This window comes from Neomonachus schauinslandi, chromosome 7, assembly GCF_002201575.2.
Source record: "Neomonachus schauinslandi chromosome 7, ASM220157v2, whole genome shotgun sequence".
Classification (NCBI taxonomy): domain Eukaryota; kingdom Metazoa; phylum Chordata; class Mammalia; order Carnivora; family Phocidae; genus Neomonachus; species Neomonachus schauinslandi.
In genome coordinates, this window is record NC_058409.1 from 108,965,709 (window position 1) to 108,979,236 (window position 13,528).

Consider the following 13,528-nt stretch of genomic DNA (forward strand, 5'->3'; position numbering starts at 1 on the left):
AAAAACTTTCTAATTATCAGAGTTATCCATAGGTAAATGGGCTGCTAGTGAGCTCCCTGTCAGGGGAGTGTAAGCTAGAGTCCACAGCAGGGAGGAGTGGAGGCATGGATGTGAATTCACTGGTGGCTTGGATGTCTAAAGACGCAAACCATGAACAAGTTTCACTGGAATCACCTCGGAGTGTTGGTTACTAATAGAAATTCCCCAACTCAGGAGATTTGAATGCTGCAAGTCTGGGGCAGGCCAGAAATCTGTATGCAAAACATCATCCCCAGGAAATTTTGAAACACACCCCATTTGGGGACTACTGAACTTTGTGGCCTTTGAGGCCATTTGCAATAAGGTTTTGTGTGTGAAGACCCTTCAGAAACTGTGAAGTGCTGTCCAGAAGTCTTGACTCCAAGATGTTACCCGAACACCAAGACAGGGGAACTGAATATTCAGGCTGGGGCTACAGCTCCTCGGATTCGGGGAGGTTGCGGACCCAGCCCTGGGCCACTCTGTTGAAGCTGGGTCTGAGACGAAGGAGTTCCAAGCCACTGATGAGCTCCGGGACAGAGCGGGTGCCTGCCCTGGGAATGGTCTCTCCCACCAGGGGTCCTCCAAAGGGCACCGGGGTCCTGGGGAGAGAAGAGCAGCAGGAGAGGTGGGCTGTGTGGGAGACCACTGGATGGCAGAGCACTGACATGCGGGTCACCATGTAGGGCCCCCTCCCTGCCTCCCTCTGGGCCTCAGTGTCATCACCTGTACAGCAAGGCTTTGTATTATCTTTAACAGGTTTCTCCAGCTCTGCCCATCCCCCGATCTGCCTCTGGTGGGGATGGCTTGGTGCTTGGGAATAGGAATGAAATTTTCAAGGCTAGAATTGGCTTGTCCTAGGCAAAACTTTAGGTTCCCCTTAAGTAAGCTCCAGAAGGCAGTGGAGCTGGAATGGGGTTTTTCCTTCCTCTGCTCATCTCTCCTCAGAACAATATACCCGCAGGCCAGAGAGGGAAGAGGGGTTAGAAAGAGCACCGAGAATCAGGAAATGCAAATTATAACAGAGACATGCCACTTCTCACCTGTAAAACTGGTGAAAAGAAATAATTTGATAATGGGGCAAAGTTGGTGAGATGGTGGGGCAAATTTTCACTCAGATACTGCTGGTTGGAGGGTAAATTATGCTGCTACCTTGGACAACTTGCAGGATCTTTTTAATTTAAAAATGTGCAAACTCTGTGAACCAGCAATTGCACCCGTAAGCGTAGGGCTTAGGGGAGCATGTGCATGCACACACAAAGACACGGGTATGAGCAGTGAGTGGTGACAAACCAGAAACAGCCCAGATGTCCATTAGCAGAGACCCAGACAAGACAGATGTACTGTATTCGCATGGTGGAATACCATACAGCCGCTTAAAGGGAATGAAAAGATCTGTGTACAATAAGTAGGATAGATTTCAAAACGTCCAAAAGGCAAGCAAGTTACAGAATGAGATACAAAGTATCAAAATGCACACATACACCCCAAACAATGCCATCCACTATAGGACTGGAGTTGCTGGGAGAAAATGATCTGAAAACATACACACCAACCAGTGTTACCTTTGAGAATTTGGGAAGGGAACTGGGATTGGAGGATGCTGAACAAAGGGCTCTCTCTTTATTTGTAGTTGCCTCTGTGTGTGTGTGTGTGTGTGTAAGAGAATATAAGTATGTTATTTTTAAGCTATTTTTTCATCTTAAGAAAACTTAAAAAGCACCGCTCATGTAGTGTTTTCCTCGAAGCCTGGGAGCAGTGGGAATGAGGGCGTGCTTGCCTCTGGGGTAGAAAGGCAGGCCTCGGGCCAGGGCCTGGGCTCCAGCCAGGAGAACGGGTCTGCCTGGACCACCCCGGCTGTGGCGGCAACAGCCAGGCCCTGCGGGAATAGGCTGGGCAGTTTCCAAGCTGCACAGGCCTCACGATCCAGCCCTTGACTGGAAGCCCAGAGCCCTGGATCCTTAGCACAGCTTGGCCACTAACACTGCTGCTCACCCCCGCTTTGGCATCAGTTGGCTCTTGGGTCTCAACGGGGGCCTGGGCTTAGGGCCCCCTAAGGCCCTCCTCCAACAGTTGGTAGGAATGTGCTTCGTCCTGTCCTAGCTACAGCGTGAGATGGATGGGGCCAGCCTGGAAGCCGGTGCTCAGGACTGAATGTCTACCAAGGGTCTGAACTAGCTGGGCGGGTAAGGGCTGAGGGCCCCAGGAGCAGAGAGAACACGGTCTGGCCTGGCAGAAACCCCAGAATGCCTGCCAATGGCTCGTGGCTCCCGTGGTGCCTGTTGGGCACAGTTCTTCCCGTCGGGGCCCTCCCTGGCTATCAGCTGTGTGAGGGAGGTCACCTCTCTTCTGAGCAGTCTCTTCTCAGGGCTGATCGCCCCCGGCTGTCAGACAGTCTCACATGTGGTCTGAGCAGGTGCCAGAAGAGCTGGACCGTGGCCTCCTCCCGTGGACCCTCGTCTTTCTCACTTAATGCCGCCCAGGCCAGAGGAGCATTTTTCAGAAATCGCATCAGCCTGAGGAAGCCAACTGCAGTTGAAAGGCATCCCCTAGCCCAAGGCCTCCTTGCAGTGCCAGGCTCCTGTCTTGACGCCTGTGATTTGTCTTTGGGCCCCTGGGGCAGAACACTAAATTTATCCCTTTCCAGTTCTCTCTATTAGCTTTTCCAACCATTATTTCAGCCTGCAACTGATACTAGTACCAATACTAATACTAATAGCTACTGTTTATTGAGAGCTTATTACTTACTAGAAACTTTGCCTACGGCTTCTCATGCCATCCTCACAACAGTCTTACAAAGTAGATACTGTAATAGTCTCATTTTACAGATGGGGAAATAGAGGCTCAGAGAGGTTAAGTCACTTGCCCAAGGTCATACAGCAAAGCAAGGAGTCTGCATGTAAGCCCACGTTGAGGCCCCATGCTCTAAATAGTACAAGCCACTCCTCTGCGGCTCTCAACATCTGGCGTCCAACATTTCACTGCCACTCCCCACTTTGATACACCTCAAAGCCATCTCTAGGCCTCTTCCAGACCTTTGAGGAAAGTGAGGAAAAGGATGAGCTGATCTAGGACTAGTGAGATTGGGGCCCCACCCAGGGAGGAACGTGCATCAAAGGGATGGCACACAACAGGGAGGAAACAAGAAACCGGGCTCTGGAGTCAGACAAATGCAGACTTGGATCCCACACCCGCCGCTTCCTTGCTTTGTGACCTTGGGCAGGTTGTTGATGTTCCTGAGTGGGTCTCTTCACTCGCAGAATAGGAAAAACTGTAGCACCTCCCTGCCCTGTTGTGTGGAGAAACCAAGATGTGTGGCACATTCACCCATTCATTCCCTGTGCATTTCTTGAGCACCTACTATGTGCCGAGGCAAGAGTGTGGAAGTGCTCAGATAGAGCTTGGCCTGTGAGAGGGCTCAGGAACTGCCACCACGGGCACCTGCACACCCCAGCCATCTCTCCCCAAGCCGCCCCCCTGCCCCCGGCCTTACTTGTTGAAATTTCGATACTGGGCCACACTGGGGGTGTCACTTCTGCCATCCCTCTGGTAGTCCCGGTAGCTGATGAACTCCTGCCAAGGACAGCGGTAGCCCTTGGGGATGGCTGTGTGGTTGAACTTCTCTGGCGGGACACCCTTCAGTGGCTCGGCATAGCCTGGAGATGGAGCAGGGCTCATGGGGGGCAGGCAGATGGCGGGGGCAGCTCGGTTCTTTTCTCCCTCAGCTCCCACTCCTGCCCACCCCACAGATATGGTTGGGGGAGGGAAGCCTGGAGCTGGGATGGGGGGTGTGGGGGGAATATAACGCCAGAGTTGTTCCAGCAAAGGGGACCGATCCTTCCCCATCCCTGGAAGCAAGGAGGACTGGAGCAGGGGAATTGTGAGTTGGGGCGCAGACTCTGGCTCAGTGTGTGACCTTGGGTGCATTGCTGCACCTCTCTGGGCTTGTGTTAGGTCTGTGGAGGGGGATGGGGGACGTAGACTAGACACTCTCTGGGTGCTGGTTCCCACCCCACAGTGGAGCACGGCCTGGGCTCTGGTCCCCCAGCCCTGGTCCCAGGACCCGGGGAGGCACTCACCTGGTGCCAGGGCGCTGGGGCTGCGGGCACGCACTGCGGGGAAGGCTGCAGAATGGGCGTCCTCGGGGCCCTGGGATGAGGCTGGGAAGATGTGGAGCTCAGAGCGGCAGTTCTGCCCCTCGGGGTCATTGGCAACCTGGGCACAGGGGCGGGTGCTCAGAGGCCATGGACTGCCACACAGAGCTGCCTGGCCCCTTCCCCCAGCTTCCCCTCTTGCGGGGGCTCCCTGCATACTCACCGTCCCCAGCTCTGCTGTTCCTGTCACCTTCGATCCTGTTACCTTCCCCTTGGCACTTCCATCCATGATCTGTGGGGGCAAATAGACCACAGGGAGGCTCAGTGCAGCAAGGGGCCAGGGTTCTCCTTCCACCAAAAAAGGGGGGTGCATAATCTTAGTGCCTACATCCCAGGGATATTGGGGGGATGAATTAATAGCATAGGGTGCTAATCCCAGTTCCTGGAACAGAGAAATGCTCTCTGTATGTTAGTTGCTATTCTAATATTGACCTTGGGCAGATAACCATCCCGAGTCTCAGTTTCCTTATCTATAAAATGGGAGTAGTGTTGATAATTTCTAGCTTATAGGGCTCTATGGGCATTAAATGAGATGATACACATGAAGTGCTTGGCTAGCAAAGGTAGGTGTTTTGTTGTCTTTACTATTCTGCATTCTGCCACATCATCCCCTCTCAGTCACCCCCTTTTTAGTCCAGACATTGAGTGGAGTATGAGTGGAATGACCCCAAGTTCATTCCAAATAACTGAAACTGCCTGCTGACTTTTTGAAGCCTGAGGATAAGCCATTCTTGTCTCTACCAGCAGACTGTTTTCTGGCCTTTTCGTTCTTCTAGGGGCAAGAAGAGAGAGTTTTGTGTTTTCTCACTTAGGTCAAGCTCAATGTCTAATCTAAATCCTGCTCACTGCAAAGTCAGCCAAGAGCACTTTTTGTCCTACAGCTCGCCGTGCCCATTCCACTTTATGTTTTGTATCTGGGGAGAGATGCCTAAAGAGGTACCACTTTTCTAGGATCACAGAGCAAGTCAGGGGCTCAATCTGATGGGAACATCACAGCCTTTCCAGCTGGAGCTAGAGGGACTCCCCAGGGGCCAGATGTCCTCATCTGGCTCACTGTTTGGCTTTAGGCTAACCACTGGCCCTCTCTGGGCCTCAATTCCCCTATAAGCACAATGGGACTAACTCACCACTCGTGGGCTGGCTGCAAACTCAAAGGTGAATCTCTGCACCCGGCGCTGTCTCTTCTGGAAGAGGAGGGATCCTCTGTTGTTTCGCAGCGAGAGCTCCTCCATCATCAAGTCCTGGGGCACGCTCAGCTTCTTGCCCAGGTCCAGCAAAGGGACTGCCCAGAGAGGCCAGAGTGAGCTCTTACCGCCAAACCCTTGGGGCCCTCGGGCCTGCCAGCTTCTAAGGGTGCCCGCCTCCGAGCACTCTCCAGGGTGTAGGAGAATGTCGCTTTCTCCCCACAGCTGCTGACACTGGGTGTCACCATTCTGTGGGATCTTTGCCTACCTGGTGGGCAGAAATGACACCTCCACCTAATTTGCACGTGTTTGTCACTCAGTGAAATTGAACTCCCTTTCAGATGTTCTTTGGCCATTTGTATTTATTCCATGAATTTCCTCTGCAGTTCTTTGCCCATAGAGGTAGGAGTCGTGAGAAATGGTCAGATTCTAGATTAATCTTCTAACAGTGAGCCATGGGTGTGAGCTCTGCCATGGGAGGAGGGGAGGTTTTTGGCCTGAGCCACTCCGTCCTCGTCCTGGGAGCAGCCACTCACTGAGATAGGAAGGGCAGGAGGAGGTTGAGATGGGAAAGATCAGGAGCTCAGTGTTAGACATGTGTTCTTTCCATTTTAAAATAGCCTTTTCTTATAAAAATAGCATATATATATATATGTGTGCACTGAAGGAATTTAAAAAATACAGATATAAGGGGAAAAGAGAAAAATACCATTTCTATCTCCCAGAGGTTGCTACTTTTAACACCTTAGTGTATATCCGTTCATATCCTTTTCAAAGACTATATATTCCTGTATGAGGGGCGCCTGGGTGGCTCAGTCAGTTAAGTGTCTGACTCCTGATTTCAGCTCAGGTCATGATCTCAGCGTCCTGGGGTTGAGCCCCACCTGGAATCCACGCACACCTGGGTGTCTGCTGGAGGATTCTCCCTCTCCCCCTCCCCCTGCTCATGTGCTCGCTCGCTCTCTCTCTTCTAAAATAAAATAAATAAATCTTATAAGAAAAACACTATATATTCATGTAAGAGTTTTCAGCCAAAACGAAGTCATAGTTAATACATGCTTTGTGGGTGCCTGGGTGGCTCAGTTGGTTAAGCGACTGCCTTCGGCTCAGGTCATGATCCTGGAGTCCCGGGATCGAGTCCCACGTCAGGCTCCCTGCTCAGCAGGGAGTCTGCCTCTCTCTCTGACCCTCCCCCCCTCTCATGCTCTCTATCTCATTCTCTCTCTCAAATAAATAAATAAAATCTTTAAAAAAAAATACATGCTTTGTAACTTGCTTTTTATCAAAGATCTCCACCTGTGCAAGTGGACACATTTTTGTTTTGTTTTGTTTTATTCAATGCCTAATCCCTATTCAAATTCCCCTAATTGCCTGCAGAACTGGGCATATAAGGTTTGAAGAGCCTTGCAGATGTCCAAGTAGAGAAGCTGAGAAGGAGAGAGCCAGATATGGGAGCCTAGTGCTCATGGGAGAAACTGACCTGAGGTGAAAGTTGGGGCATCGTGAGCTGACAAATGGTGTTTGTTGTTGTTTGATGAAGACCATTACATTTCTTTCTTTTTTCAGAGTTAGGACTCATCGTGATAGCCACATAGAGGGTTTCCAGGGCTGATGGCTGTCCTTAATAGTTTGGAGCCCATCCATATCCTTTGTGTTTCCCCCACTGGCACACCCACTTTGACACACTTCCCAACAAGGAGAGGCTTTGGGAGGAAAGGGGTGACGGAGGGGTGAGGACACCGGTAGGAAAAGGATAAGTGTGGACAGCATGGCCAGAGTTGTCCACCTCTAAAATCGGATACACGGAGGTTCATGTTCCAGCTCTATAAATGGTGTTTAGAGTCGGGAAGCTGGGTAAGATCACCAGGGGTGTGAGGAGGAAAGAGATCCAAAGCCTGAGCCCCGGACTGGCTGCTGGCATCCAGACCGAGGAGGTGAGGAACCAGTCACGGAGCCTGGGAAGGGGCGCCCCGTGAGGCAGGAGGAAAGCCAGAGCGTGGTGCCCTGGAAACCAAGGGATAACAGCGTTTCAGGGAAGATGGAGTGCTCACGGAGCCAAAAACTGACCATCCTCTTTAGTGTCGGGGCATTGTTATTGGTCATCTTCTTAAAAGTAGTTTCTGTGGAGTGTTTGGGTGTGAAAACTGTATTGGAAAGTGTTAAGAGAAAATGGACAGAGGAGCATTTTAACCACACCTCGAGGAAGCAGTGAACCAAATTGAGAATGTGAGATATTTTATAGGGCAGCTGGCCTGGGTTCTTCAAAGGAGGGAATGACCTGGAAAAAAAAAAAAAAAACGATAGGGCAGGGCAGGAGTGGGGCTTATAGATTCAGGGAGATTGAAGAGCCGTGGCCACCAGATAAACAGTGGTCCTTCTTGGAGCCTCATTAACACAAACTAGAAAATTGGAGAAAGTTGACTGTGGGACTGGTCATTAGGTGGTATTAAATCAAAGTTGCTAATTTTGTTCAGTGTGCTACCGTCTTTGTGGCGTGTAAGGAAATGTCTTCTTTGTTATTTTTGGTGCATCCTGAAGTATGGAGGGGATGAAATGACACGCTCTTTGGGTTTTGCTTTGGACTCCAGGAACAAAAGGAGGGCCATGAGGATTTGTACTCCCTATTTTTGTGTGTTTGGAAGTGAGCTTAATAAAATGTTAGAGAGAGAGAGGAGGTGAGAAAATATAGACAACAGCTTTGAGGAGTTGTGCTCCATAGGACCGAAGCAGCAGGAGAATCAGGAGGTGTTTGTTTTTAAAAGGGAGAAATAAAAGCATGTTTTTTAGCTGACGGGAAATTTTGACAATACAGTAGAGAGGGAAGACTGCCTGGAAGAATGTCCTTGAGCAGGACAGAGGGGAGGGGAGGGGAGGGTGTGGACCGGAAGAGGTCATCCTCCACACGGGGAATGCGGACACAGATGCGAGCACAGGGCCAGGTATGGAGGAGGGAGCTGGCAGAGGTGCTCTTTTGGTTCCTTCACTGTCCTCAGTGCAACAGGAAGCAAGGTCATCAGCTGAGAAGGAGGACAGGGGAGGAGGCATCGGGAGTTTGGGGCCAGAGTTTGCCACCATCGTCTAAGCGAGTCCTATGGGACAGGGAGATGGACGGGCTGCCAGGCAGCATCAGGGGACCATACAGGTCCTGTGATTCATTCCAGTCAATGAAATCCAAACAGGCTTTTAAAAAAGGACGCTGATGGTTTTTTAATTCGTTCAGCAAATAGAGAGAGAAGACCTCCTACATGTTAGGAATAGAAAGAGATCCATTGTAGGTTAAGAGGGGAAAAAAGTAAGTTTCAGAAGAATCTGTATTCTAAGATCCCACTCATTTATTTAAAAAAGTAAGTACTATATGTTTATGCATGCATTGAAAAATCTGCACGGAGGCATGCCGAATATCAGTAGTGACTATAGGACATAGGAAGAGGAGGGCTGGAAATTGCACTGTTTTTTTTTTTAACAAGAAAAGGTACTGCATACTAAAAGCATGAAAGACTATTTATATCTAAATACATAATAAAAAGTCCCCTGGCATCATATTATCAAATACTACCAGATGAATTGAGCTCAATATTTTAAAAAAAGTTATAGATAAAATCTATTTGATGAAACGTTTCTATTTCTAGGCATTCATTCTTAGGGGTAAAAGTTGAATAAACATGCCTGAAGACAGACATACAAGGATGTTGATTGCACTGAGGTTTCAGATTGTGAAAACCGGGCATCCGTGTTGTGGGGGCGCTGCCCAGATGCCCTTCATCAGCAGCTCAGGGTCACAACTGCCCCATTTCTACAGAGGGCTGCCCTGCTGAGCAGAAGCGTTCATGGCCTCCTCGCTGAAGACAGGGTGAATTCTGTGGAGCCATTCGTGCTCTGGAGCTCCCACGGGATCAGACTGAACCTGGGCTAACAGCTGAGCCCACATCCTTGCTTAGCAATTTCCCCTGCCCTATCCTGCTTCTGTCATTTCCCTCTTCCTGAGGGCGTGACCTCAGTCAGTCACTTGTGTGAGAATCCTCAGCTCTGCTCCTAACGGTCCAACCTGAGATGAACCTTCCTGACCACCAATATGGTGTGTGTGTGTATCAATATACTTAATATATTACATGCTGGGGGAGCAGGGGGAGGGGGCGGAGAGATACATCATACCAGGATGGAAAGAAGTCTGTGGTAGGCTGCTAAATGAAAAAAAAAGCAAGCTGAAGAACACAGCGTAGAGTACTTAGCCCACATATATATGGGTTTTTATAAATATGTTTATATATGAATGGAAGATGACTTTACACAAATATGTTAACAGTGGTTATCTCCAGATGGTCCCATTATGAGGAACTTTCACTTTCAAAGTCATTCATGTCTGTTTTGTCTGAATATCTTATAAAAGGGATATATTATTTGTACAACCGTGTAGTAAAGGAGTAGCTCTGGAGACAAAGAGATCTGGAGTCCAATCTCAGCTCTACCAACAATTAGCTATGTGACCACCGAGCTCCTCTGAACCTGGGCTTTCTCGTCAGCAAAACAGGGGCAACAATATCTAACTTAGAGAGTTGTTGTGAGGGTTATATAACATAAAGCACAGAAGCTCTTAGCACAGGATCTGACACCGATTAAGTACATAATAATGGTGTTTGTATTGTTATTACAGTGGCTGTCTTTTCATGGTAAGACCATGAGAGTTTTTTTCTTTCTACTTTTCTTTAGTTTCAAAACTGTTTTGAGTTAATATCCTAGCAACAGCCAACAATTTATGTATTTCCAGTCTGGCATAAATGATATGTGCCCACATTTGGGGGACTGTAATTAATTAATTACTTAGCCAAGGGAAAAGAGAATGCATTGCCTGGTTCTTCTAGTTAGAGCATCAGTACCTCACCAAGTTGTTGTATGTTAGCACCCAAAATCATGAAATTAAAAAAAAAAAAGAAACTTGACACCCACAAAAGGCGGCAAGAACACACAAAATAGGTTAGCACCACTCCCATATAAAGTCATACAAGAGGGTAAAATACTTAGAAGCTGCATGGGGCAAAACCTCAGTGGTGTCCTTACGGGATGGTTTGTCAGAGCTTGGGTCACGGTCCATGTGCTCCAGAATCCCCCGGGGCACTTGTCTCAAAGGCACATGTCCGGCCCCCTCTCCAGGTCCACTGAATCAGGATCCTGGGGGTGGAAGCTGGGAATCTGCATTTTTAGCCAACAGCACCTCTCACTATCATTTGCACTATAGGATGAGAGCCCTGACCTAGTTGAATTTGTTTTTAAAATACTTGAAATCCCCATTTCAAGTCTGAGTGGCTCAGTCAGTTAAGCGTCTGCCTTCAGCTCAGGTCATAATCTCGAGGTCCTGGGATCGAGCCCCACTTGGGCTCCACACTCAGTGGGGAATCTGCTTCTCCCTCTCCCTCTGTGTGCACACTCATTCTATCACCCTCTCAAATAAATAAATAACATCTTTTTAAAAAATAAAATACTTGCGGGCGCCTGGGTGGCTCAGTTGGTTAAGCGACTGCCTTCGGCTCAGGTCATGATCCTGGAGTCCCTGGATCGAGTCCCGCATCGGGCTCCCTGCTCAGCGGGGAGTCTGCTTCTCCCTCTGACCCTCCTCCCTCTCATGCTCTCTGTCTCTCATTCTCTCTGTCTCAAATAAATAAATAAAATCTTTAAAAAAAAAAAATAAAAAAAATAAAATACTTGCAATGCTCTGAAGTAGGCCAAATTAACAGACTCCAAAATTATGCCGAGAGTTCTGGAGGAGGTCTTATATGGTGATAAACATGTATTTTAGCTGATTTCTTCATTGGGTGAGCCTACTTTTAAGTGAAATGGTCTGAGTCACACTGGGGAGTCTGCTCTGGCCAGCCTGTCCCCACTCCCCCCCGACAATTGTCTCCTGCCATGGGGGCTCTGGGAGACCCACAGTGACAGGAAGCAAGGGCAAGTGTGGGAGGGAGCTTGAGGCCACAGTTAGGGCTGGAACTGGGACCAGAGCCCTCAGTATTCAATCTGGGGCTGAGGTAAGGACTTAGTTAGGCCCAGGGCCCAGTGTAAGGCATTCAGTCTCAGCCTCTGGGTGTGTGGGCATCAGGGCAAGGCCCCTCGCAATCCTTCGGGAAGTGACCCAACCCAAGTGGCAGATTCCACAATGCTCCCTCAGGGCTGGCCTGGAACTCACACCTGTTTGCCCAGGCCTCAGGCCAACAGGCCCGAGTGGCTACACTTTGGGACCAGGAAAGGATGGGGTCTGAGGACCGCACAAGGGCTGAGTCCACCTTACCTGGTCCAGTGAGGTCCCCCATGGCAGCCATCACTGGCCCCTTCTGCTCCTTAGGGATCATCCTGTGGAAGAGAGATGCCTGCAAATAGCCAGCCCCCCTTCATCCCTCCCCTGATGTCCTCCCAGTCCCTGGTCCACCCAGCCTCAGCCCTGAACTGCCTTGGCCCACCCCAGTCTCAAGGAAGGGCTCTGAGCTGGACAGGGCTTTGGGGTCTCTTTGTACAGAGGAGGAGACTGAGGTCCAGGGAAGGCAAGGGAGGTGCTAGAAGCCACACAAATCTGCTTCCCATGTTGCCAGGGAGGCACTCTTTCTTCAGGGGGCAATCTCTGGGACACGAGGGGTAAGGGGGGTGGGGGTCTCAGACGACTGTCATCTGCTCACGCAGATGAACTCTAATCAGAGGCTGAAGGAGGTTTAAGTCAGGGAGAGGGGGATATGGATGGGTTGTTAGCCTGGGGCTACACTGGGGTCTACGAGGCTGATCCTGTCCTTCTGTCCCTAGTACTTGGCTCTGAGGCTTGAGGGCACAGGCTGGTCCAAGGAGGCCAAGAGACCCATCACCCCCTTCCCTATGCCCCATTCCTCAGCTGACTTGCAGGGTGCTCTCCTTCACCCTTCTCTACCTCCCCTTTTATCCCCCCTCCCCATTTGCACCCCATGGCACTTTCCAGCGATCTTGGAAGAGATTTACAAACAAAATGAGGTCCAGAGCCCCAGAGAATCCCTGTAGGTTCCAAATCCAGATTCCCTAACTTGCCCCCAGGAGAGAAGGCAGAGCTCTTGAGTCTCCTTACAGACTACCCCTGTGTTTTGCTTCCAGGTTTTCCTACACTCCTTCCTTTAGAAAAAACAGTCCACCTCCATCTATACCCCACACCCACACATGGCCCCGCGTCAGTGGGCACTGAGATGGGCAACCTGGAGTCTAATCCATGTCCTTGACTTCCTCTGTAACTGTGAGCAAGTAGCTCTCCCGCTTTGTGCCTCAATTCCTCTTATGTGTCTCTGTTACATAAGGAGGTTGGGCCAGATCATGGGATCCACAGATGGGCTTCAGGGCATCCACAATCCCCCACCCGGCAAACCGTATCAGATCTGAGCATGTCTGCTCGCGTTTGGGATGAGGGCCATGAATTGACGGAGAATGCTCCAACTGTGACCACTCAGGAGTCCACAGTGCATGGGTCTGTTCCTTGATAAACACTCCCCTTACAGACATTTACAGACATTGGGAAGGGCTCTCATCTTACGGACAGGGGCCCTGCTTCCCTCTGCAGCCTAAAGACCTTGAAGTCCTATGCAGAGCCATTACCTCTGCCCACCTTGAATCCCAGCCACCCCTTCCCATTTAGCCGAGAGTGACCTAGAGCTTAGAATCCCTCCCATCCCAAATCAGGCACCTGGCTTCCTTGAGGCCCCATGCTCCCCAGACCCTTGGCAGGGCCCTTCCTCTGCTTGGGGGCTGAGGCTCTGGCAGCTGACTCATCTCCTCTGCCCACACCCCATAGCTCCTCAAGCTCCCCTCGGATCCTGGTACCTGAGTGGCAGGACCACAGTGTGCAGGAGGGAATGTCAGACCCTCAAAATTAACACCTCTGTCGGGAAGCTGAGAGCTGGGTAGTCGTGTAGGTGCTAGTGGTCCTTGGTCCAGTCTGAGCGGGTGCGTCCTTGCAGCCAGCTCTGGCCTCAGCTGACAAGAATCAGGAATCTTTCCTGCTTTGTCGTGGCTCACAGCCTTATTTTGGGCTGCAACAGGATCCAGGGACAGATGCTAAAAGCACCAGGCCCCAGGGAAGACAGGTGCCCCGGCAGCAGGCCCTTGCAGACAGAAGGGCTTTCACACACACACACACACACACACACACACACACACACACACACACACACACAC

At 50.3% G+C, this 13,528-nt stretch overlaps 1 protein-coding gene across 1 annotated transcript; it reads right to left on the bottom strand.

The window, feature by feature from the left end:
- Nucleotides 1–451: 451 nt before the first annotated feature.
- MYOZ3 (myozenin 3) lies at nucleotides 452–11,697 on the bottom strand. Its single transcript, XM_021697113.1, has 6 exons — nucleotides 11,637–11,697; nucleotides 5,300–5,454; nucleotides 4,336–4,404; nucleotides 4,098–4,233; nucleotides 3,512–3,674; nucleotides 452–620 (listed from the first exon to the last, which is right to left on the bottom strand). The coding sequence occupies exons 1-6, from the start codon at nucleotides 11,695–11,697 to the stop codon at nucleotides 452–454; spliced, it is 753 nt and encodes a 250-aa protein (XP_021552788.1).
- Nucleotides 11,698–13,528: the final 1,831 nt, after the last annotated feature.